The following is a 25147-nucleotide window of genomic DNA, read 5'->3' on the forward strand; positions in this document are numbered from 1 at the left end:
TTGTGCTACTGTTACCACATAATTTTGACACTGCAATCCCTTAGTTTTGTTAAGAGCACTGGATAAATTCTATCGTTTTGGTGCTGTTTGTACCACAATGCAGTGTGGGAAGAAGAGGGTTTATTCATGGCTCCATTTAACTTCACCACTGTAATTAAGGCAGGGGGCGGGGGACTTGTGGCTTTCTAGATATTTCTGGACTACAGCTTCCATCATATAGCTCCCATTATTCTTCACCATTAACCATGGTGGGTGTGGCTGATGTAACATCCAGAAGCCAAAGGTTCTCCATCCCTGAAGTAGAGGTTTGAACAAATTTCCTTGAATTAATTTGTGTTCGTTGCAATCCACATAACACTGTTGGTCTTTAATTCAAATGTCTTAGTGGCAGCTATTTGATAAAATCATGCCTTCCTATTTTGCAGATCTACGGCAAGACATGTTAACACTTCAGATGTTACGCCTGATGGATTTACTTTGGAAAGAGGCTGGTCTAGATCTTCGGTGAGAGTGCCTGCAGTTACTAGATTTTCTGTGTTCTTGCCAAGCTCTTGCTTTTTAGAGATGTATAATTAGACTATGAACATGTTGGGCACTACATACAAATGGCAAAGATGACTGCACTTTTTATATTATTCATTTTTATTTTTTTAAGGTAATTTTTATTCATTTTCCAATTACACATTACAAAAAACAAAACAAAACATCATACAAACACACACAACAATTAAACCAATTATCCTCATCATAACCTTTTCATCTCATCTCTTTTTTGCTCTCATGAGCTTTGTTCTTTTAGGCTTATCTCGCAGTTCCTTATAACTTTGATCTCAGTTCGTAGGATTTATTTTAGTCCTGCAAGTGTCTTTATGATTGTACAGTTTTTCTCAATATAGTCAGTAAATTTACTCCACTTTCTCTGGAACTTTGTCTCTCCCTGATTTCGGATCGCACAAGTCAACTTTGCCAGTTCAGCATAGTCCATCATTTTTGTCTGCCACTCCTCAATAGTTGGAACCTCTTGTGTTTTCCATTTTTGGGCTAATAAAGTTCTCGCCGCAGTTGTGGCATACATAAAGAGTCTCTGGTCCCCCTTAGCAATCTCGTCTCCCATTAGTCCCAACAAAAATGCCTCGGGTTTTTTGGTGAAAGTATATTTAAACATTTTTTCAACTCATTATATAAGTTTTCCCAAAATCTTTTCACTATCTCACATGACCACCACATATGACAAAATTTTGTCCATCTTTCTCTTTACATTTCCAGCATACTCTACTACTTGTCCAATACATCTTGGATAATTTTACTGGTGTTAAATATTTTGAATCATTCGAACTATTAGTCCAACACAATTTTACTTTCGTGGCCAGAGTTCTTGCCTTCTACAATTTTTTGTGTAATATTCAATCGCTAGCAAAATTCAATCGCTAGCAAAGATATCTAGGAGGCAGTACATCTCTCTGCACAGTAACAAGTTCTAGACCTCTCCAGGATCTCTGTAAGTGAGAGCTGGGCCACAGTTGCAAAAAAAAAAAGCACACTTAGCAACAAAATGGGGGAAGATGCTAACCCTGATAAATGGAGCAACTGCAAATACAAGTCAACTTGATTCACCTTTTGTTGTTGTTGTTTAGTCGTTTAGTTGTGTTCGACTCTTCGTGACCCCATGGACCATAGCACGCCAGGCACTCCTGTCTTCCACTGCCTCCCGCAGTTTGGTCAAACTCATGTTGGTAGCTTCGAGAACACTGTCCAACCATCTTGTCCTCTGTCGTCCCCTTCTCCTAGTGCCCTCAATCTTTCCCAACATCAGGGTCTTTTCCAAGGATTCTTCTCTTCTCATGACGTGGCCAAAGTATTGGAGCCTCAGCTTCACGATCTGTCCTTCCAGGGAGCACTCAGGGCTGATTTCCTTAAGATTCATCTAAATAAACTAACTAAATAAGTAAATGTCAGATTACATACAAAAGTTTAAACAAAATGTGTGTGCACATCTTGAATCCTGCTCTTGAAATTTGGTGGTTTCCACTTTTTCCACCTGCAGTCACTTCCCTCTCCAAATCACAGTTTTATTTTACTTACTAAAATAGTTGCATTCTGTTTTAAAACATAAAACCCAAACTAATCAAATTAACATTAAAAACACACACATAAAGAACCCAATATATGAGCTTTGGGAAAGAGCCCTGCAACTTTCAGAAAGGACCCTAAACATACCCTGAAACTGCAAAGATAACCCTGAAGTCAACTTTGCTTGACTTCAGAATAGCCCCAACAGAAAAGAGTCCTGAATAAGCATCTCCCAGAAGGGAAATTCAGAGCTTCAGTGCCATTGTAAAAATGGGCAGCAGTCTAAACGGGTGTGGACCAGAGAATAGGGCGGGAGAGGCAGATGAGAAGTCTATTTGGCTCCCTGCTCCTGCACTAAACTGTGGTTCTTAACATTACATGAGAATAAACAATGTGGCTTCCAAACCCTCTGAAGTGCTTCTGTTGGCCGTTTGTCACATGCTTGGTCTCTTGTCTCCTGGACCAGAGTGTCTTACATAGGAGTATTATTGTGCCGTAAGTTAATACTCTATTTGCTTATTTTACTTGCTACTGTGCACATTGTTTAACAAGGCTAGGAAGTGTATTCCTGACACACCAGATGGTGATCTTGAGCTCATATCTGAAATATTTTTTGTAGGAGTTGAACGAACAGAATGAGCTTCAGACAAACAGCAATAGCCCACGCAGATAAGAGCGGCAGTTGTAAAACAGTGACCCATCAGGCAAATATGCTATTCACAAGGAGGTTCTCTTTAATTATGTCTCTGGTATCAGAAGAATTTAAATATAGATTATTGCAGGAAATTTATTTGCTTCCTTCAGGGTAAACAAATGAGTGTTTATTTTCTCTGAAGTCATATATTGATTTACCATCTCTTTTGGTAACTGGAAAAATATTTGGAGATATTTTTCTTCCAAATAAGCAGCTTGACTTTTACTAAGAGTTAGTTAGGGTAAGGTCTCCCTATCTGGCATATGTCAAACAATAAAAATGAGAATGTTGAGCAGTTGTTTTGCATTTGCTGCCTCCCTAAATGTAGGGTGGAGCTTATAAATCTTGCCCACATACTTTGTTGGCAATCAGCACTGAGTTTGTAAGAGTTATTTGAAATGATTTCTCTGATTCACTCTTATCTGAGGCCGTCTTAAGGAAATGGAGTAGGATGAGGCAATGCAAAGGTTGCTTTTTAAATCTTTCAGGAAATGATTGACCAGCTGTTATACTAAGTGTCTTATATGTCAATCTTTTTTCCAAATGTTAGGGTTTTTGTTTTGTTTTGTTTTAAAAGGAATGGTAGGCTAAATGAACTGAGATAAACTCCATCAGAAATCCTTGTGCTTATTTTTATACCCCCTTTTAATTGCAATGTTGGGGTCTGTAAGAGGAGTTTAGGTTAGCCAAAACCTACAGGAGCTACTGAATACCTTTTTATCTAGGTTGGAGAAAATGGGGCACAGTCTGCTTCTGCTCAGACCAATGTCACCCAGCCATAGAGCCTTCTGCTGGATTTCTCTGCTTGCCACCCCAGCAGATGTTTGTCCAGGCTTTTCTTGGGGGGGGGAGTTGGGAAGGGTGGTCCTCATTAACAATACATCTACATTATATCAATATCCTCCAGATATTTTTTACTATAGCTGCCATCAGCCAGCCAGCCAACATACCCTAATGTTTGGGGATGGTGGTAGTTGTACTCTGAGAATATCTGAAGGGCCCAGGTTGGAGAAGGTTGGTCTAAGGCAGGCACCCCCAAACTCAGCCCTCCAGATGTTTTGGGACTACAACTCCCATCATCATTCCTAGCTAACATGACCAGTAGTTAGGGATGATGGGAATTGTAGTCCCAAAACATCTGGAGGGCCGAGTTTGGGGGTGCCTGGTCTAAGACAATGACTGCATTGAAGCCCTGTTCTCCATAGAGAGGGAAGCAGAAAGCAGAATGACCAGGCCAGCCTCTGAAGATTGGAACTACGGAGTTTTACAATCTGCTGAGAAAGTGGCACACTCTAAGAATTCTCTGCCTGGGAAGGTTCTGGTGCTTAAGTATTCCCCTCCAAGGGAAAAAAAACCTCAAAAATTATGAAACTAAAGAGTCTGCCGAATAAGGTCAATGTATATTCTCATTCTCATACTTTTGTTCAGTATCCTGCTTCATTACCAAAAGAGGTCACTGCAAGGAGGAACAGGATTCTTGTGACTCAGTCTCCAAATGCTTGGGGCTCACATTGCTAACACCTCCAGAGCATTGGTGATGGCTATGCACCCTTTCAGACAAATGGAGAGAAGGTGATCTTACCTGGCTTTCCCTGCCTTCAGTTCCTTGGTCTGGCACTACCATATCTGCTTTTGGTCCAGTTTTGACAATGATGTCTACAAAGTGGGTACAGATGTGTGTCAACAGACTAATTCTAATTAATAGGGTAAAAGGTAAAGGGGACAGGGTGGCACTGTGGTCTAAACCACTGAGCCTCTTGGGCTTTGTTGATCAGAAGGTTGGCGATTCAAATCTGCGCAACAGGGTGAGCTCCTGTTGCTTTATCCCACCTTCTGCCAACCTAGCAGTCTGAAAGCACACCAGTGCAAGTAGATAAATATGTACCACTGCAGCAGGAAGCTAAATGGTGTTTCCGTGCGCTCTGGCTTCCATCACGGTGTTCCGTTGTGCCAGAAGTAGTTTAGTCATGCTGGCCACATAACCCAGAAAGCTGTCTGTGGACAAATGCTGTCCATAGACAGACCGCAACCCCATAGTCACTTTTGACTGGGCTTAAGCATCCAGGGGACCTTTACCTTTACCTTTAATTAATAGGGTTGACAACTTTTTCCCTTTTTATATTGGCAGAAATTCAGCACATATTATTCTGTTAGCATGGAGGTGGAAGTGGCAGGTTAAAGCCTCACCTGTTGAATTTCTGCCTGCCATGTAACCATTAAAGGATTGATCTTCTGTTAAAGAAAAAGGAACAACACTAATAATGAGCAATAAGTTTCCTTTTTATTGTTAAAAATGTGGCATGGAAAGGAAATATATATGGAACAAATAAAAGCAGGCAAAAGGACACCAAATCAGGGAATAATGATACAGACAGTGGTAAATATAATACATTTAATGGGTTCTAGGGTGCTCCAATAACCAGGCCTTTGGGAAATGGCAAGATCAGCATCATGAAGTTCTGTGTAATGCAAGCAATTTATTCCTGAGCTGACCCATCCTCTCTACTCCACACTCCCAACAATCCAAGAAGGGAAGAATAAAGTTATGCATTGTGGAGGCTGATAAACAAAACATGTAGCAAACTTAGAGTTGCCATGTGTCCTCTTTTTCCAGGACATGTCCTCTTTTTGATGGGTGTGTATATAATGAGAGTCGTCATAGCGATCCATAGTTAAAAGTAGAAGTCGGCAAATGTGCCCTCTTTTTTGCTCTTCAACATATGGCAACAAGCCTGTGGTAAAATCTTGTCTTTGTTACAAAGAAGGTTATAAATTCAAAGATTAATTCTGATGTAAGAAAAGCACCAAACCACATCAAATTTATTTGAAAGAGTCAGGGCTTGAACTGACGGGGGACCTTAGGGGGACATTGCAGAAGGAAAATAGCAGTCATTTCTCAGGGTGGCTTATAGATCTGTCAGTAGGCTATCTTTATATAGTTCTTTTATAGGGACGAAAGAATCCCCCTGACAGATGTTGAAGGCAAGGATGAGGTGGACCAGGGCCCTGAGGATTTGTCCCCAGCTTGACTCCTGTCAAGCTGTCTCTCTGACGAGGATGTTTTTTCCTCTGGTTGTGAGCTTACCATCCTCAGGGGGGCTGAGCAGCTTTCATCATTGCCTGCTTTTGAAGGGGAAGTTGTTGGAAGCGTGCCCAGCGAAAACTGCAAGTAAGGGTGGGTTGAAATGTCACGAAGTGCAGGAGGCAGCAAGCGTCACACTTTAACCTCACAATACCCGCCCAGGTCGTGATAAGGGCTCAAATGCACTTCCTTAGATCGCAGCAGCAGGAGTTTCAGAAGTGCAGCTGCTGTGTGATCGCCTAGAGTTGGTGGTGGGATTCAGCATTATTATTATTATTATTATTATTATTATTATTATTATTATTATTATAATGTGGGGAAATGTTGAATTGAGCATGATGGCACAGATTGGGAAAGGGTGTCCCTCCAGATGTTGTTTGCTGTGTTTGTAGACGTGATGGGAAGTGGAGACAAAAGAACATCTGAATAGCCAGAGGTTTGCCAGCCCTGCAGTGTAGGAAACTTAGAGCAAGTGGGGAGGAGGATAGCTGGACTTCTACTCTGAGCATTTTTGAAAATGGAACTGTCCAATGAACATGGCTTGGCTGTGTTTGCATTAACATTCAGCTTCCTAAGTGATGGAGTAACAGCTTCTCATTGTTTAACTCTGCATTGATCATTAGTTTTAAAGACAATGAATTGAACTTTGTGGGGAATGTTCTACAAAAGGAATGCTTACAATCTGTAAAAGGTTGTTTATTTGAAAATCAAGCTGAGATTGAGCTTTTATCTGTTTAATTATCTTATAATGTTCTAAAGGTAAAGGGACCCCTGACCATTAGGTCCAGTCGTGACCGACTCCAGGGTTGTGGCGCTTATCTTGCGTTATTGGCCGAGAGAGCCGGCGTACAGCTTCCAGGTCATGTGGCCAGCATGACTAAGCCGCTTCTGGCGAACCAGAGCAGCACACGCTTACCTTCCCGCTACCTGTTTATCTACTTGCACTTTGATGTGCTTTTGAACTGCTAGGTTGGCAGGAGCTGGGACCGATCAACGGGAGCCCACTCCGTTGGGGGGATTCGAACTGCCGACCTTCTGATCGGCAAACCCTAGGCTCAGTGGTTTAACCTACAGTGCCACCTGCGTATAATGTTCTAATCCTCCCCAAAAGTTGCATTGTATATCCTACTCTGTAGGCTCCGGGTAATTGATTATTATTTTTTTTATAAAAAACAACAACCAAACTTCATTCCACTTCAGGCAATTCTGCCATCCTTTATCCCGTCCCTTTAACAGAAAATCAAATTTATACCACAAATACCAAATAAAAATCCATTCCAGTGCCATTCACAACATGGAACTATCCAGCCCCTAAAGCCTGGAGAACTTCTTCATTCAACTGCCCCATCCTGTGAATCCATTTTTCAGAATCCAGATGCTTTATCCTTCCACCATTGTATTCCTTGCTAAAGTAAGTAACCTCATCTCATGAAGCTCCCCAAATGACTCTCCAAGTGGCTGCTGCACCGGAAGCTATTTCATGCCTTTTAAGTACAAAAGTACTTTTAAGTACAAATTGGCAAGATCCACTTGTGAGATGCGAATGGGGCCTATACATTAAAGTGACTGAATTTCCCTACAAAATCAATAAGGGTTAGGCTCTTGCTTCTGCGTACACTGCAAAGAGTTTCTCTTTTGTGCAGGTGAAGTCTGCATGCTGCTGCTTCCACCTGGTCCGTAAGGCCAACATACCATTGTAGCAGCTTGGAAGGAATAAATAAAAGAAATAGCACCATCTGTTGTCAGAATATTAGAACTTCAAGTCTATGATTTTTCTCCTTCTGCTTTGAAATGCTAGAACTTGGACAGCATGTTGTGTTGAGTTTCCAATAGTTGTTTCTTTTTTAATTAACCTATATATTTGTCCCGAGAAATATTTTTAAGCATGTTTCTGATTTGTTTATAATTTCTCTGTTTCCCTCAGAATATTGCCTTATGGATGTTTAGCAACAGGAGATCATTCTGGCTTAATTGAGGTTGTTTCTACTTCTGAGACAATTGCAGACATTCAGCTAAATAGTAGCAATGTTGCTGCTGCTGCTGCATTCAACAAAGATGCTCTCTTAAATTGGCTTAAAGAATACAATTCCGGGTAAGCTGTAACTTTATTTTTACAATATTGGATTTTTCATAAAACATTGACATCTCACAGTTCACACAAATGACCTTTACAGTGCATTAGAGGTGAGCTATCATAATTTGTATGTTGGTGTTGCGATCTGTTAGCACAGGTCCTGAGTACTTTCTCCAAGAAGCATATTGCAAAACAAGATATTTAACAGAAGCCATAAACTAATGCAAGTTAGTGAATGGAACTAAATTCAGCTGAACAAGATTACAAAGGGTGATTTAACTCATAAAGATTAAAGCTGGAAACACACACACACACCTCCCTGCCTTTCTTCTAATTAAAAAGCAGCACCTCCCTGACATTATTTCCCAGGAAAATAAATCCCAAAAGATCCTCATTGTGTCAGGCTCTGTGGGACTCCTGACTTCCACCCTTGTGAAACTTTTCAACACATCCAGAATTCCATGTTGGAATCTGGTCTATCAGGCATAAAGGATGCTCTGATCTTTCATGACATCCAGGGAGGGAGGGAGAGATCATTTCTTTTTTTTTTTAGATAGATATTTATTGATTTTCACAATAGAAAAGTGATTTACAAAGGTTTAGAAGGGATGGGGGAAATACAAAAAAGCAAAAATACAAAAGTCAGGAAAAACAGAAAAAACCAGAAAATAAAAAAGAAAAAATAGAAAACTATATAACTTATCTTTATCACAGTGTATATTGGGACCTCCTCGGGTTCCCGTCCCTGTGTTTCTCAAACACACTTCCAATTTAGCAAATTCTACCTCTAAATATTCACTTTTTAATACTAAATTCTTATTTTCTATTCTAAAATAACCTCTTTTACCTAATCCACAGATTTATTTACCACTTAATTTCTATTCTTAAAATATTACTTTAGCGTATTTTTTAAAATACAATTTAAAATCTTTCCACTCTTCTTCAATTGCTTGTTCTCCCTGGTTACGGATTCGTCCGGTCATCTCTGCCAATTCCATAAATTCCATCATCTTCATCTGCCATTCATCAATCGTTGGTAACGTTTGCTGCTTCCAGTATTTAGCGATCAACAGTCTCGCAGCTGCAGTGGCATACATGAAAAAGGATACCTTTCTCTTGGGAATCTCCTTCCCTACAATGCCCACTAGGAATGCCTCTGGTCTCTTCACCAATGTGCCTTTTAGCACTTTCTTAAGTTCATTATAAATCTTATTCCAGAAGTCATTCACCAGTGGACATGTCCACCACATGTGGTAAAATGAACCTATTTCTTTCTTACATTTCCAACATTTATTGTCATTGTTGTGGTAAATCTTTGCTAGCTTTTCTGGTGTAAGGTACCATCTGTACATCATTTTCATTATATTCTCCTTTAATAAACTACACGCAGTAAATCTAATATTTTCCTTCCACAACTTTTCCCAATCCTCTATCATAATATTATGTCCCACATCCTTTGCCCACAAAATCATAGCATTTTTAGTTTGTTCATCTTTTGTATGCCATTCTAGCAGCAATTTATACATTCTCGAAAGTATTTTCGTCTTAGGTTCTAACAATTCTGTTTCCACCTTTGACCTCTCAATTTGAAAGCCAATTACTCTATCCATTTTAAACGCTTCATTTATCTGATGGTATTGGAGCCAATCATCCAATTTACCTTTCAACTCCTCATATGTTTTTAATTTAAATTGGTCTCCATCTTGAATCAACAAATCTCTATATTTCAACCAACCGGTCTCCATATTTAATCTTTTGCGAACCTTGGCCTCCAAAGGCGAGAGCCAATTTGGCGTTTTTCTTTCTAATAAATCTTTATATCTGGACCAAACCTTGAACAGTGAATTTCTAACAATGTGCCTTTTAAAACTTCCATGGGCCTTAACCTTATCGTACCACACATATGCATGCCAACCATGAACATTATCATAACCTTCTAAGTCCAAAATATCAGCGTTTTCCAATGTAAACCACTCTTTCAACCAGCAAAAGGCAGCTGCTTCATAGTAAATTTTAAAATCAGGTAGAGAGAAGCCTCCTCTTTGTTTATCATCAGTCAATATCTTATATTTGATTCTTGGCTTCTTCCCTTGCCATATAAATTTTGATAGCACCTTTTGCCATTCTTTAAAACAACTCAGCTTTTCAATTATTGGTAATGATTGAAATAAAAACAACATCTTTGGCAATACATTCATCTTAATCGTTGCTATACGGCCCAATAAAGACAATTTCAGGTTGGTCCACGTTTCTAAATCCTTCTTAACTTCATTCCATAATTTCACATAATTATCTTTAAACAAATTTAAATTTTTTGCAGTCATATACACTCCAAGGTATTTCACTTTTTTAACAAAAGATAAACCAGTTGTTTCTTGCAATTTCTCTCTCTCTTCCTTATTCAAATTTTTATCTAGTACTTTAGTTTTGGATTTATTCAATTTGAAACCTGCTACCCTTCCAAACTCTTGAATAACTTCCAGAGCCCTCTGTACACTGGACTCTGGCTCTTGTAAAGTTAACACCAAATCATCCGCAAAGGCTTTAAGTTTATATTGTCTCTTCCCTACAGTTACACCTTTTATTTCATCATCTTTTCTAATCCTGTCAAGCAGGACTTCCAGGACCGATATAAAAAGCAAAGGAGAGAGAGGGCACCCTTGTCTTGTACCTTTCTCAATTCTAATCTCATCTGACACCATATTATTCACGATTATCTTAGCTTTTTGCTCTGAATAGATTGCTTTTACTCCATTCAGAAAACCATTGCCCATTCCCATTTTTTCTAAATTTCTTTTTAGAAATAGCCAAGAAATATTGTCAAACGCCTTTTCCGCATCTATAAACATAAGAATGGCTTTTTTGTTTATCTTCTGCTCCAGCATTTCCAAAATGTCAACTATATTCCTAATATTATCTTTCAAATGCCTCCCCAGAAGGAAGCCAGCTTGATCTTGATGTATAAAGTCTTTCAAAACCTTTTTCAATCTGGAGGCTAAAATGTTAGCAAATATTTTATAATCCACATTAAGTAGGGATATTGGGCGATAATTCTTAACTTGCGTTCTATCCGTGTCCGGTTTTGGTATCAGAGTAATGTAAGCCTCTTTCCAAGATTCAGGGGCCTCTCCTCCATTCAAAATTTCATTGCATAAATCCTTCAAAGGTTGAACTAACCAATCTTTCATTGTCTTATAATATGCATCTGTCAAACCATCCGGTCCTGGGGTCTTGCCCGACTGCATTTGTTGTATAGCATATTCCACTTCTTGCGTTGATATCTGTTGAGACAGTAGGGATTTGTTCTCTTCTGGGATTTTATGCAGCCCAAATTTGTCCAAGAATTGCTCCACTTCCTCTTTATTTTGATTTTCCTGTTTATACAATTGTTTAAAATACTTCTGAAAAGCTTTTTGTATCTCTGTCGGGTGCTCCAGATGCTTTCCATCTTGCACTAAACTTACAATAGTGTTCAATTTCTGCCTCTTCTTCAATTGCCATGCCAGTAACTTTCCACATTTATTTGCTGACTCAAAGGCTTTCTGTTTCATCCATTTAATTTTAGATTCAATTTCTTGATTCATCAATTTAGAAAATTGAACTTGCAATGCCTTAATCTCTTTCTGCACCTGTTGATTTTTAGGATTTTCCCTCAATTTCTTTTCTTTTTCTTTCATTTGATTTAGAATCTTTTCTTTATTTGCATTGGCTTCTTTTTTCTTTATAGCATTTTGTTGGATTAGAAATCCTCTCATCACAGCTTTGCTGGCATCCCATACAATTTTTTTCTCCGTTGTAGACCTTAAATTTATCTCAAAATAATCTTTCAATACTTTTTGGGCTTTCTCCACTACTTTCTCATTTCTTGTTAACGCGTCGTTCATTCTCCATCTGAAAGTTCCCTGGAGAGATACCCTTAGATCTAATAGTACAGCATTATGGTCGGAGCAAGTTCTTGGGCAGATCTCAACATTGTTTATTTTTGGTCCTAACTCTCTTGTAATCCATATGTAATCGAGACGACTCCACGATTGTTGAGAATTTGAGAAAAAAGTCTGGTCTTTTTCCAATGGATTTTTCAATCTCCAAGTATCAATCAGATCAAAATTTTCAATCAAATCAAAGAAAGACTTTAGTAGTCTTCCTTCTTTGGTGCAAGACTGTCTTTGTGATCTGTCCATTAATGTAGAGACCACTCCATTCATGTCTCCCATTAAGCATAATTTGTAATCCAAATAGTCCAAGAGTTTGTTATGCAATTTCTTAAAAAACTCCGATTTTCCATCATTTGGTGCATAAACTCCCAGAATCAACAATTTTTCGCCTTGCGATGAGATTTCCACTGCTACGTATCTCCCTTCTTCATCTTTAAATATTAACTTTGGCTTTAATTTTTCTTTCACGTAAATCACCACACCTCTCTTTTTGACATCATCCGAAGAAATAAATTCTTCTCCAAATTTATTATTCTTTAAAAGTCTTTGATGTGCTCTTGTAATATGAGTTTCCTGAAGGCATATTATGTCCAATCTTTGTTTTGCTAAGGTATGGTAAACTTCATTCCTTTTCCGTTTTAAATTCAAGCCATTCGAATTCCACGACAAAATCCTCAGTGACATCTCTAAATTGCTGCCGCAGCTCCTGCTCCCAAGAAGGAATCTGAATCCAACTCAATCGGGTGTCCTGGTTGGCCCGGGGTGGAGGTTGCTAACCCAACTCTTGACAACTCTCTCTCGTGTTGCTGAAGAAATTCTCTCTTCTGCTGTTCTGACCTGATCTTTATCTTTTTCTGTTGAAATTGAAAATTCAAGCCCTCCGGCAATTCCCACTTATAATTGATCCCTTGTCTCTTCAAGATGGCTACCAAATCCGAATATTGGGATCTCAGGTCCAAAAATAATTTTGGAAGGTCTTTAAAAATTATTATTGGCGCTCCTTGCACCTTTAAGGTCTTCTCGTAGTGTAGGCCCAGAATTCTATCTCTTTGTTCTCTTGTTTGAAATGACACCAAGCAATCACTAATCAGTTTCTTGTCTCCTTTTGATTTTGCTCCAAACCTAAATGCTTTTATCATTTGTCCTTCTAGCTCTTCCTTTGATAGGTTCCAGGCCTTCACAAATTCTTCAATTATTGCCTCTTTCAGATCACTCTTCTCAATATTTGGGAACGCTCTTATCCTGAGATTCCCTTCTTTTTGACGTAGTTGTACAAAAGCTAAGTCCACTTTGGTCTTGTAGGCTTGCTTCTCCAAGTCAGGTACCTTTTCCTCCTCGAGATGGTCCAGTCTCTTCTCCACACCAGTCACCTGTGCTCTCACCTGCGCAATATCCTTAGAAATTGCACCCACTTCCTCCCGCAATTTTCGAAGTTCCTCAGTAGTCCGTTGTTGTTCTCTCGAATTTCGATCAAGAGCACTTAAGATTTGCTCCTCCAAAGTAGCAGAGATGGATGGTTTTTTCTTTCCTTTGCCAGTCTCTTTGCCAGTCTCTGTTCCAGCCATACTTCCAATCAATCCAATCTCAAAGCACACAGTTCAATAAAAATTTCCACTCAGATAGTAATCCCAACTTAGGCCTTAAGCCCTCTGTCTCAGCCAGTAGTTCAGATGTCTTTTAATCAAAGCAACAAAATAGAATATAAACCATTCAGTCTAGTGAAAGAGCAAGCCGTTCAGCGGAAAATTCCACTCAATAGATTGCTTCAAGTCAGTCAGTAAGAGCTCTTTCACCGCCAGTAGTCCAGATGTCTTTTTATCAGTGAAATAGTATAAACAAGTGGAAGCTGGCAGTCTTTTCAAGGTCAATGCTGGCACGAGAGTTCCAAACTGCTAACTTATAACACAGTCTCTGTATGCTTGCCTGTATGTTGAAACTGAAACTGGCTCATTAAAATAATTCAAGACAAAGGAACAAGGCAAAGGAACAATATTTCACACAGTCACTTTATAGCTCAAAAGTCGATACGTCGCATAGTCTATAAAATAGGGGGGAAAAACATCCTTAAATCCTCCAAGGAAAGTTGCAGGCAGATCAAAGCCTGTCAAGGGGTAAACAGAAGTTCATATGGAAATTTCTTTTGTGCCGTCACAATGGCGAACGGCTAGAGAGATCAGAACGAAGTCCCGCTTCCAGTTTGAGCAAGCAATCTCAAATGTAAATATTGCTGTCCACTGCAGGGTATTTTCCAGAGCCCTGCTCTCTTTTAGATAGTTCAAAGTCCAAGAAATAAAGTTACAAAGCTTTATGGTTAAAGTGCTGCGGAGACTGTCTTTGCTTTCAATCTTCCACAGGGGGGAGGGAAGAACCCGACCTCCATAAATTTTAGGTTCCCCTTTGACCAAATCCGTCCAGATTAGAGACTTTAAAAGCTTTTTAGATTCATTACTCACGATGGCCAGATGGTTCCATGTTGATATTGTAGATTTTGAAGGAGATTGGTTGCTGTTCCGCCGCCAGTAAACGGAGCTTCTCCTTTAAGGGAAAGCGCTGTACCCGCTGTGCCGTGCCTTCCACCTTCCCGCTCTCGGACTCTTATTAGAGCTCTTCGGGGGGGAAGGGAGGCAAAAAAAAGACAACTGCCGGGTTCCCCAAGCCTTCGGAACTCTCTATCCGAAGTTTCGGGGGGCTGCGCGCTCTGCAGACCCCCCAGAACCCCTCAAAGGACTGGGAGGAATCTCTCCCACAGCCGCCGGCGCTCGCAACCAACCAGGAAGTCCCGGGAGAGATCATTTCTACCTGTATAGTGTTCACCTAAAATTGTAATCAAAACCAACATTCTTCAGTAATGTTCCCCTTGAGAAATTCCTCCCCTCACCCATCCATTTTATTAAATGGATGGCTTTGTTTATTCCACCCATAGTTTCCAAAAATATTGGCCACTGATGCTTTAAGTGTCTCCTGTCACCGTTCCTTTCAGTGTCCTTGCTTGAACTTGCAGTCAGTCTTTTCAAACCAGGCAGTCATTTAGATCCAGTTTAACTGATCCTCAGCACTGTGTTTCTGAGCTGAGTTTTGAAAGTTGCAGGCAATAATTGTAAGAGGCATGTTCCATGTTGTCAGCGAGGTGCTTGATGCGTTCCCATTGCCAAACAATCTTGCCTGTTCATTGTATGCTTTCACAATAAATCTCTTAAAGTACAAGTGTAGCTCTCTACTGTGTTCTTTCCATGAATTATCACACTTTTCAGTCTATAAGATGCCCCCATGTACAATGGTACTTCTGGTTAATAACTTAATTCATTCCAGAGGTCCGTTCTTAACCTGAAACTGTTCTTAACCTGAAGCACCACTTTAGCTAATGGGGCCTCCTGCTGCCGCTGCGCCACCAGAGCACGATTTCTGTTCTCATCCTGAAGCAAAGTTTTTAACCTGAGGTACTATTTCTGGGTTAGTGGAGTTTGTAACCTGAAGCGTTTGTAATCCGAGGTACCACTGTATAAAAATCCCCCTATTTTGGAGGACTCAAATTTAAGAAAATGGGGGGGAGAGAGAGATGGCTCTGTTGTTGAGCTTTTGGAGGGGGTTGCACAAAGTTGTTGCCGAAAATTGCTTACCTGCAGCTCCGATGCTGATTATCGCTGGCAGTCGCCAATCGACCGCCCACTTCCCACAGCAACAGCCAATCAACAACAGACCCTTCCACAGCTGAAAATCACAAACCCGCCTGAGAAAAGCTGTCCACTGACAATCGCACACATCCCAGAACAGCAGCCGCCAATCGCAGCAGCAACAGCCAATCCAGAGCAGTCCTTGCTGCAGAAACCAAACACCAACCCAGTTAGAGCAGCAGCACCTAATCCAAAGAAGCCCTTCTAGCAGACAACAATCACCCACCAAATCGTTGCTGACAAGCTCCTGCACGCGGCTGCGGCCAATCACCCGTCCACCCCATTCACTATCCATGTATAAGAGGAGACACATTTTGAACATTATTTTAGAGTAAAAAGAAAACCTTGTCTTATACATGGAAAAGTACAGTAAACATGCACAGCAATTTCACATATTAGAAGGCCCCCATAAAAACAAAGCTCACAATGTTTCATTATCTGGTTATATTCAAAGAGACTCTAAGGTGGATTTTGTGTTTGCCTTCTATCTAGGACAGGCACCCCCAAACTGCGGCCCTCCAGATATTTTGGCCTACAATTCCCATCATCCCTCGCTAACAGGACCAGTGGTCAGGGATGATGGGAATTGTAGTCCAAAACATCTGGAGGGCCGAAGTTTGGGGATGCCTGATCTAGGAAGATCCTTTCCTGATGCTATGCAAGGGGCAATTCAGTAAACACCAGTTTCTCTTCTTTAATTTTAAGCAGCATGGATTTGTACAAAATGCATTAATATACCAATAAAATCCATTTTTTCTTTTCAATTCAGAGATGATTTGGATCGAGCCATTGAGACATTTACTCTATCTTGCGCTGGCTACTGTGTAGCTACTTACGTGCTGGGCATAGGAGACAGACATAGTGACAATATTATGGTCAGGAAGAATGGCCAGGTAAGGTCATGGTAGGCAAACAACGCAGTACATGATCTTTTGGGGGGAATGTTTTGCTTGGAACCTAGTATTGATTTTATTTATATCCCACCCTTTGTCCCTCCTACAAAGAAAACTGCTAGCACATTTGCAAATCTAAGATGGGTCCAGACTCTGGGGTTGCGCCGCTCATCTCGCGTTATTGGCTGAGGAAGCTTCTGTACAGCTTCCAGGTCATGTGGCCAGCATGACTAAGCTGCTTCTGGCGAACCAGAGCAGTGCATCGAAATGCTGTTTACCTTCCCGCCGGAGCGGTGCCTTCCCGCCAGAGCGGTGCCTACTTGCACTTTGATGTGCTTTCGAACTGCTAGGTTGGCAGGAGTGTAACCCTTCTAATCATGTACCATTCTATAAATACGAAGAACCACTTTCTACATGGTGTTTTCCTACACAGGTATTAAATGTAGAAAATAACTTTGTGTTTGGGGCTATGAAACCTGCTCTGTTTTGCATTTCATTAATATGTAACAGTGGCTTCTCCCCAGGGCCATATGTCTGGTGCTGTGCTGATTTACTTGCTAATAAAGTAACTTTAAGTCACAAAACATTTCTGAGCATTGAGGCTGGAAGAAAAATTATTCATGTTGCATTTTGGAGAAAATGCATGTAATAATGCTTTAAAAATTAGAGCAACAGAATTATGAAATTATTGGTTTATTCACTAACTTCTCTTCCTATTCCTTTTCGCAGCTCTTCCACATTGATTTTGGCCATATTCTTGGAAACTTCAAATCCAAATTTGGAATTAAAAGGGAGCGAGTGCCTTTCATCCTTACCTATGATTTTATACATGTCATTCAGCAGGGGAAAACTGGAAACACTGAAAAATTTGGCCGGTGAGTCCTAAATTCTCAAAATAATTTCCTAAGATATCATAGTGGGCCACAAAATGAAGTCATCAAACAGTAAAATAAAAACAAAGCCATAATTATGAACAAAATCACGCGATATAATCTCAGTGTTGAAACTGATATTTTTTTTAAAGCAATTCATTCATTTCAATGGGTCTGCTCTGAGTAAAATTTAGTGGACTACCACCTATACATTCACACAGCTGATCTCTTTTCCCTTGTAAACTCTTTCTGTTTTTCTGTCGTAATATGAAATACACACTCTCTCATTTGACAGCTGGTACAAAGGGATGCACATCTTTTGCCACTGTAGAGCAAAGGGGGAGAATGATAAGCTTCATTGGCTGCTAGAAATTGGTTGGCTACCAGGCCCCACTCAGAAATTGTGGAATCTTTGAGTTGTATCCAGTGCTGCACATGTGGAGCAACAAACTTCCCATTCTTCTCTCCTGCACACCACCCAAACCTGCTCTGGAGGGACTCCAACCCTTTGTAGAAGATTTTGAGTTTTTGCAGGGGACTGCAGAGGAAAGAACAGGAATATCTCATTGCACAAGTAGAATCTGTTATACAAGTAGAAAGACAGCTTTATATACAACCCCTTTGCAATGTACTTAGAATTATAGAGTTGAAGGTTTCCTTTCATTCATTCTCCTTGTTGGAAAAAAAAGAAAATTACTTGCTATTTTTTGTAAACCTCCCTGGGAAATATAATTGAAGGATGGTATAAAAAGCACTTAGAAGGAATATATAACACTCCCATTGTATCAAGTCTAATTTCTTAATCTTCCTGTTAGTAGGCTAAAAAAAAACTAGGCATAGTAAACACACTGGAGAATTTAATTTCGGAAGACATATTAAGGTACAAACACACTCAGAAATGTGTGGAATTAAGTGTAAGAAATGGTATCTTTAGGATATGTATTCCTATCATTAGGGAGCAGTTCAGACAAGTTTGCTTCCAATAACAGCATATCTACAATAATGTCCAGTTTTCTGATCCTCCTTTGTGGAATCACCCTGGTATGACTTTCCCTAAACTAAGAAACCGTTTCTGCTACAGTCAAGTCTGTCTTGGAGGGCCTTTACATTGCTGCTGCACCATAATCCATCACAATCCTTTGCAAATCTTGCAAACTAGTTAACCTGGTACTTTCACGTGGGCTGCAATATGTGTGAATCCCTCCATGCATCTCTCCCTCCCTCTCCCTCCTGCATGCCGTAGAACAACGCCCCATAAACCATACAGTCACCACCTGTTCCTTGGCTACATTAATTTGCTTTGGCGCTGCAGTACAAATTACTATATTTGGCTTCCTTCCTTCTAGCAACTGGAGTTGTGCTGCTCTTGTATTTTCTGTTGCTATGCAGGAGGAAAAACAAGTGATTTGCAAGGGATCCCTTTTTTCACCTAAAGAGGGAACAGCCCTTGGTTTGTCCACGTCGATTTGCAAAGTGTTGCAAGATGGGTGCAGGTGATGGGTTAGCAAGTTCAGTTACCTTAGATGACAGCAATGAGTCAATCCTGTTCAAACAAATGTCTCTTGAACCAGATCAGGCTGCCTGGGGTCTGGCCTACTTTTCGTTGCCCTGCTTTACAGTGTGTATTTGTTTGTGCATGTTAAAGGTTCCGCCAATGTTGTGAAGAAGCGTACTTGATTCTGCGAAAACATGGAAACCTATTTATCACTCTCTTTGCACTGATGTTAACAGCTGGGCTTCCAGAGTTAACCTCTGTTAAAGACATCCAGTATCTAAAGGTAAAACTCTGATAGGCACCTTAGGTGATATTTGTGCTTTTTCCTAATCATGTTCAAAGTTTGTCCACTGTGATGATCCTAATGTAACTGTTGTGGTCTTCCGCATACGCTGTGAACATAAAAAGCTGTGATCATTGTTCCCTCTAGTCTCGTTCTGTCTACTTCAAAGGACAGTGGCTGTCCAAGACCTCAAACTACATTGTTTGTTTTCTTTCATCTGAATACTAAATAAGTCTATACTACATAGCAGAGGTTGTCAACCTTTTTGAGTCCATGGCTCCCTTAACCAACTACATTCTTTCTGCGGCACCCCTGTGGGGCTTAGGAGCCCAGTTATGTCACCCCTTGCCTGCAGAGCTGGCAGCCCCTCACCCCTTCCTTGTGGAGGATTACATCAGCCTCTTTTCTTCTCCCCTCTCGTTGGGAGTCCTCTGGGCAGCCACAGCTGCTGCTCCTGATCTCTGAGCTGCCCCCCTGCCCCCAAGAGAGGTGCCTTCTCACACTGCCCCACAGGAGGCAGGGAAGCACCCCCTGGCCAGCCCCAGAGGCACCACTTTCCTGCAGAGCTAGGGCTGCTGCAACAAACAGCTGTGCAAGCTTTTGGGAGGCAGAGATACGAGAGGGCATTAGAGGATGGAAGGAAACAGGGGCAGAGACCAGTGTTGCCTGTGGCACCCTAGGGTGCCACAGCACATTGGTTGAAAACCACTGCTATTTAGTCCTCAAACTGGGCAGCTTTATTTTTGTATCAGACTGAAGAAACAATACTGTTCATAGAGTATAAGAAGCACATTCTTACTGTGTGCAGCAAAACAGTGGCAGTTTGCCATGGAATAACAGTATTGGCTGGTAAAGGAATCTCAAGGGTTGGGTATTCAAGGCAAATAGCAATCTTCTTAATACTACTTTTTGTTCTTAGGACTCCCTTGCCTTAGGAAAGAATGATGAAGAGGCACTAAAGCAATTTAAGCAGAAATTTGACGAGGCGCTCAGAGAAAGCTGGACTACTAAAGTGAACTGGATGGCACACACGGTCCGGAAAGATTACCGATCCTAGGTGGTTCATGAAATTGCACTAAGCTTAATGTTACCCTGACAATAAAGTATTAAAAGGGAAACAACAGACCCTTTCTCAAAACAGACCCAAGGAAATTGCCTGAACGATTCCTGATTTTATTTTGCACTCTGCTTTGGAATGCTTCAACAAGATTCAGGATTTTGTAACATTAGCAGATTCCTCAAACGCTTCTGCTGACTTTGCACGCTGGAAGCTACTACTAAGCTTTTATATTATTATTATTATTTTGATACATTGAGAAGCTGTAAATATTTGAGATTTTTTAATGTTTGGACAGTGTTCTCTAACTTGATCTAGATGGGTAGAGACTTTTTGAAGATCTGATTGCTAAACGGCATCAGAGATGTTTCAGATGTCTTTAATTCTGCTGCAACTGAACATTGCTGTATGTATATATACTTTTTTTCTGGCACAAACATATTTGTTCTGCTGTAAATAACTGCCAGATCATTCATTGTACAGCAGGGTGCTGCTTTATTGTCTTGAACTACTGCCAGAAGAAGAGAGGTTTCTACATTTAATAATGAAAAAAATATATTTAAAGAGACCCTTTTGCCCCAAGTGCTCTGTGTTGATATAAATGTATTGGAATGTATGTAGAGCATACATGTTTGGGACAACCTTTTGCTCTTGGAAATTCCACCTCAACGTTTACTGCCTTTTTGAATTTTATTGAGCATTCAGCGAAGGCCTACAACATCTAAGCTTTTGAAGATACTTCAATAAAGAGTTTGTCACTGGAAAACTAACAGGCCACCCATCACAACTACCGTATATTATTTGCACACATTTGTGTAAATCACAAAACAGAAAGCATTATGCATCATAGTCAGGTTTTGTATATGTAGCTCAAACTAAGGGAAATGTACTTTCAAAACCAAGAGATTGTCATTTTTAAAAATGCTATATTATTATAGCATTTTTAAACAGTACTCCAGAAGGGAGTCAGACCTGTTCTTTACTACTTAAATGCCTACAGCAGTTTGTTTTGTCAAGGAAGATTGTGTTTTGCCTAAGTTGATACATGGGAGAAACTGGATTTATTTTAATTTATCCAATGAGGTACCATACTTTAAGGTGCTTATAACAAAAGAGTAATTCAAGTTAAAAGTGCAATAGGAACTGCTTGTTTAAAGATGTAAACATAAAATGTTTTGAAACAGTGGCGAGGTGGACTTCTAACTACTGCTTACTCGCCAAAGAACACTGGTAGTTCTTAACTTTGGTGATGATTGATTGATTGAATGAAAGTAATTATATATAAAGTTGTTGTTGAATCAGAACAATGATTTTAAATAGGAATTGCATTAAAGTCTATTTTACTTTGTCAAATGTGTTTGTGTTTCTCTAAAGTATACTATATTCAGTTGGACAGAGCTCTGTGTTAATATTAAGCTGCAATCATGTTGGGGATTCACAATTTGTGAATATGCTAAGAGGCCAAAGCTTAATGAGAAATATGTCATAAATGTGAAATTACACTAATTGCAATAATCATGCACAAGTATGTGAGCATACGCACAGTAGCACTGCGAAGCTCTCAATTACTCTTTCCATTATTAAAATTTCATTTATTTCAGTATTGTCATTTACTATTCTGTATCATCAATCTGGAATCCAGCTGCTTAATTATTCCCATGTTTGTGTTTCAATGGGAGATCCAGCTTGTATTCTGGTGCTATGACAGTGAAACATCCCATCTAAGTGGCATGAATCTATCATCTATCTATCTATCTATCTATCTATCTATCTATCTAATCTAATCTATCATCTTCCACCTTTTCTCCAAGCATGGTGCACATGGTTCTCAATTTTATCCGCACTAATAACCCAGTGAGGTGTTAGGTTGGGAGAGTGTGTGGCTACACCTAGGTCACCCAGTAAACTTTGTGGCTGCGTGGATATTTGAACCCTGGTCTCAGCACTCTAACCACTACACGACACGTACCCTCTGCATCAGATATAGTGCTTTTCAGGCAGATTGGACAGTTTCAGTTTTATATGTAATTCTAAGAGGTGCACCTCACACCAGGTGTGCGCAACTTGTGGCTCTCCAGCTGTTGCTGGACTCCCAACTGCATGACCAGTTGTCAGGGGTGATGGAGTTTGTAGTCTAGAAAGGTCAACTATCCGCTGCCCTATACTCTTCAGATTTGATTTTGTTGGTGAGGCCCAGCTCCATTTTTCCCGCTTGTAATTTCTCTGTGTTTATATCCTTTTGGCATAAAAATTTCAAGCCGCCTCCAAGAATCAGACTTGCCGAATCTCCAACAGGATAAAAGATCCCCCTTTTATAGATGCCAATTTATATGTGGCACTATGTTCTCTCTTCCCCCCCCCCGCCTCCCGTTTTTTTCATGCATTGTTTTTGTACCCGTTAAGGCTGTTGGAAGAGTGTTGTGATTTTTCTTTGCAATAGAAACCAATGAAAAACAAATGAATACCTAATTGCTTTTCATTTATAATTTATTCACTTGAATTCCCATTAGTTTTTCTAACAAACAAGCGGGGCTCAGTCTTTTAGTTTTTCATTAGTTGTTCAAATGAATGCACTTTCCTTTTGTCATAGGACGCCTGTGATCACAGTTTTCTTCTGAATCCTGTCCCTTGTTTACCTTTCAAGCCAATGATAACCCTTACACTGTGAGTGGAAGAGAAACGGATGCCAACACTGTGGGCAAGCCCTTGCAAGAGTTGTACATCAGTTATTGTGCTTTCGCTGGCTGAAGATGTCACACAAGAAAAATTTTGCATTCAGTTTCACTGTTGCCCTGCAGCACTTTAGCACGAGGTATAAAACAGTTCTGCTACAGATGGAAAAGCATTGCTGGGATCCATTGCACATAAGGGAGTCATTACTATGGTCATTTACAGAAAGGTAACGCCCTTCTGTTCTGCTGCAGCCCCACTCCCACCTTCACTGGAGCTAAGACCCGTGTAAGGGGGGGATGAGGGAGGCTGGGATTCACCAGTTCCTGAAGAGACCATCAATAGAAATATCAGATAGACCGCCCCCTTTCCTGAGGCATCTTCACATAGACCTGTGGGTTCCTGAGGGAAGACGGAAGTGAGGAAGCCCAGGCCCATGGAGCTTGTGGCATCTGCTCCTGAAGTTAGTCTGATAACATTCATTACCATTTGTGTTGAGGTTCTAAGTTGCGAGGCACCTTGGGTGCCTTGGCAGAAAGGTGGTGCATAAATAAGAGAGTGTGCTGTTGATCTGAATGCATATCCTAGTAAGGAGTTGAACATACGACATGCTGGCATGAAGGCGGCCTAGCCAGCAGATCTAGATGAGGTGCCTGAAGATCTGCTGCTGCCTCAGAACCAGGCACCTTATGGGTGCAATATTTACCATGGGCAGAAAATTTGGCAAGAAGCTTAGTCTTGCTCTCTTTGTTACCAGCCATACCTCCAGCTGAGATACTTGTAATAATTAAGGCCATCATTTCCATCCTCTATTCAGCCACTTGCACATCTTGCAGGCTACTCAGGTTTCCCCTGGCCTGTAAGACCTTCATCCCATCATTGACAATTAGCTGACATTCTCAGAAATAGATCAAATGCCAATTTACTTGATAGGCCACGTTGAGAGCCCCATCTCATGTTATTTCAGAATGTAGGAGATGCCCCAGTATGATAGTGCCCTAGATCGTACGGAAGGAATTCATAGTGCAAGGTTTTTTTGTGCCAGCGTTATAGCAGCTCCAAGAGACGTAATGCTGAAATGGAAAGAATGTACATTCCTGGCCTGCCAACATTACCAAAGCAGTCCAGGAAAGGAGACATGCTCCTGTGGTTTCTGTGCTGCTGAGGTAATGTTGGAAGATATTGTTAAGGGCTTTGGCTGCCTTTACTCTTGGATGGCTCTCCTATGCCTCTGCCAGTCCAAATAATTTGCTTCTTCAATGTGTGACTGGAAATGGCTTCCAATCCGAGAAGTCTCTGGCCTCATTGTAGTTCTGTGTTCAAACCCCACTCAGGATGGGAATGGTTCAGAATGCAAGTGACACCCGGGGAAACTTGTTTATTATTCATGTAAAAGTTGTGATGGATTGGAGGAGGGATGTGTGTAGGTCTGGATATTAGAGAGGGGTTGGGCTTGAGATAACCCTGTTGTCATGGTCAGACCATTTTCTGTGGAGCTTTAGTCTGAAAGAGTCAACTGCTCCCTGCTGAGGAAGGACGAATTAATATGGCCTGCTCACAGAGATTTCTAGCAGCTGCTGGTGGAATGAAGTGGTAGCTAGAGGATTTTTTTAAACATTCCATCACATTCCTTCCATCACTATCCTATTCCTTATAACATCTTTAGGCTATGGAATACAGCTTGTGAATATATCCTAGGACTAGCCCATCTCCTTTATGGTATCACTTTAGGAATGTGCTGCTTAAAGAAAAATGCAGGTATTTCTTCTCCCTCCCCAGCTCTTATGGATGATGCCGATTAGCAGGTGTTATCTATGATAACTATGTCGATCCTCCAAGCTGACGGGCTCTGGGTGAAAACAGACCAATTTACCACATGGCTAAGTTGGGAGTTTGCCTGCTGCTTGCATGGGCATTAAAATGTGCTAAAAGGAAAACAGATGACCTTGGCTGGCTTTGTGTTTGCTGTGGTTGTCATTGCTCCACCCCTAGTTACTGGCTTGTTCTATTGCTATGGAGTGAAGAGACATTTCTCTCCATGCCTTGCTGCAGTGTTTTATCACTTCTGTACTTGCTGGTTCTCTGCCTTGGGAAGCTGATGGTTAACACACATTCTCACACTCTGAAAAGTAGATGCATAGTGATAACAGTGTTGTTTCAAAGAGGTCAATAAAATATTCCCCCCCGTTTGGAGTTGATCTCAGGAATTACTTTTTTAAAAAAGGTTGTGCTGCTGTTTAGCTCATGGCACCCATTACTGTGTGTAATTTCACAGTTAACTCTCACACGCCCTCCAAACTCTTCATTGCACAACACACAGCGATAACAATACCTTCCATAATCACAGAATC

General features: G+C 40.6%; 1 protein-coding gene across 3 annotated transcripts in view; it reads left to right on the plus strand.

Annotated features, from left to right (window-relative positions):
* The window catches only part of PIK3CB (phosphatidylinositol-4,5-bisphosphate 3-kinase catalytic subunit beta), a 90367-nt gene extending 68491 nt beyond the window's left edge, over positions 1-21876 (plus strand). For all 3 annotated transcript variants that reach the window (XM_035132808.2, XM_035132809.2, XM_060274566.1), the window contains 6 exons: positions 426-504; positions 7771-7938; positions 16296-16419; positions 17149-17294; positions 18937-19069; positions 19989-21876. In XM_035132808.2, coding sequence (XP_034988699.1) covers positions 426-504; positions 7771-7938; positions 16296-16419; positions 17149-17294; positions 18937-19069; positions 19989-20126 — 788 coding nt within the window. In that variant the 3' untranslated portion in view covers positions 20127-21876. The remainder of the gene's footprint in view (positions 1-425; positions 505-7770; positions 7939-16295; positions 16420-17148; positions 17295-18936; positions 19070-19988) is intronic.
* Positions 21877-25147: the final 3271 nt, after the last annotated feature.

Source organism: Zootoca vivipara, chromosome 5 (genome assembly GCF_963506605.1).
Source record: "Zootoca vivipara chromosome 5, rZooViv1.1, whole genome shotgun sequence".
Lineage (NCBI taxonomy): Eukaryota > Metazoa > Chordata > Lepidosauria > Squamata > Lacertidae > Zootoca > Zootoca vivipara.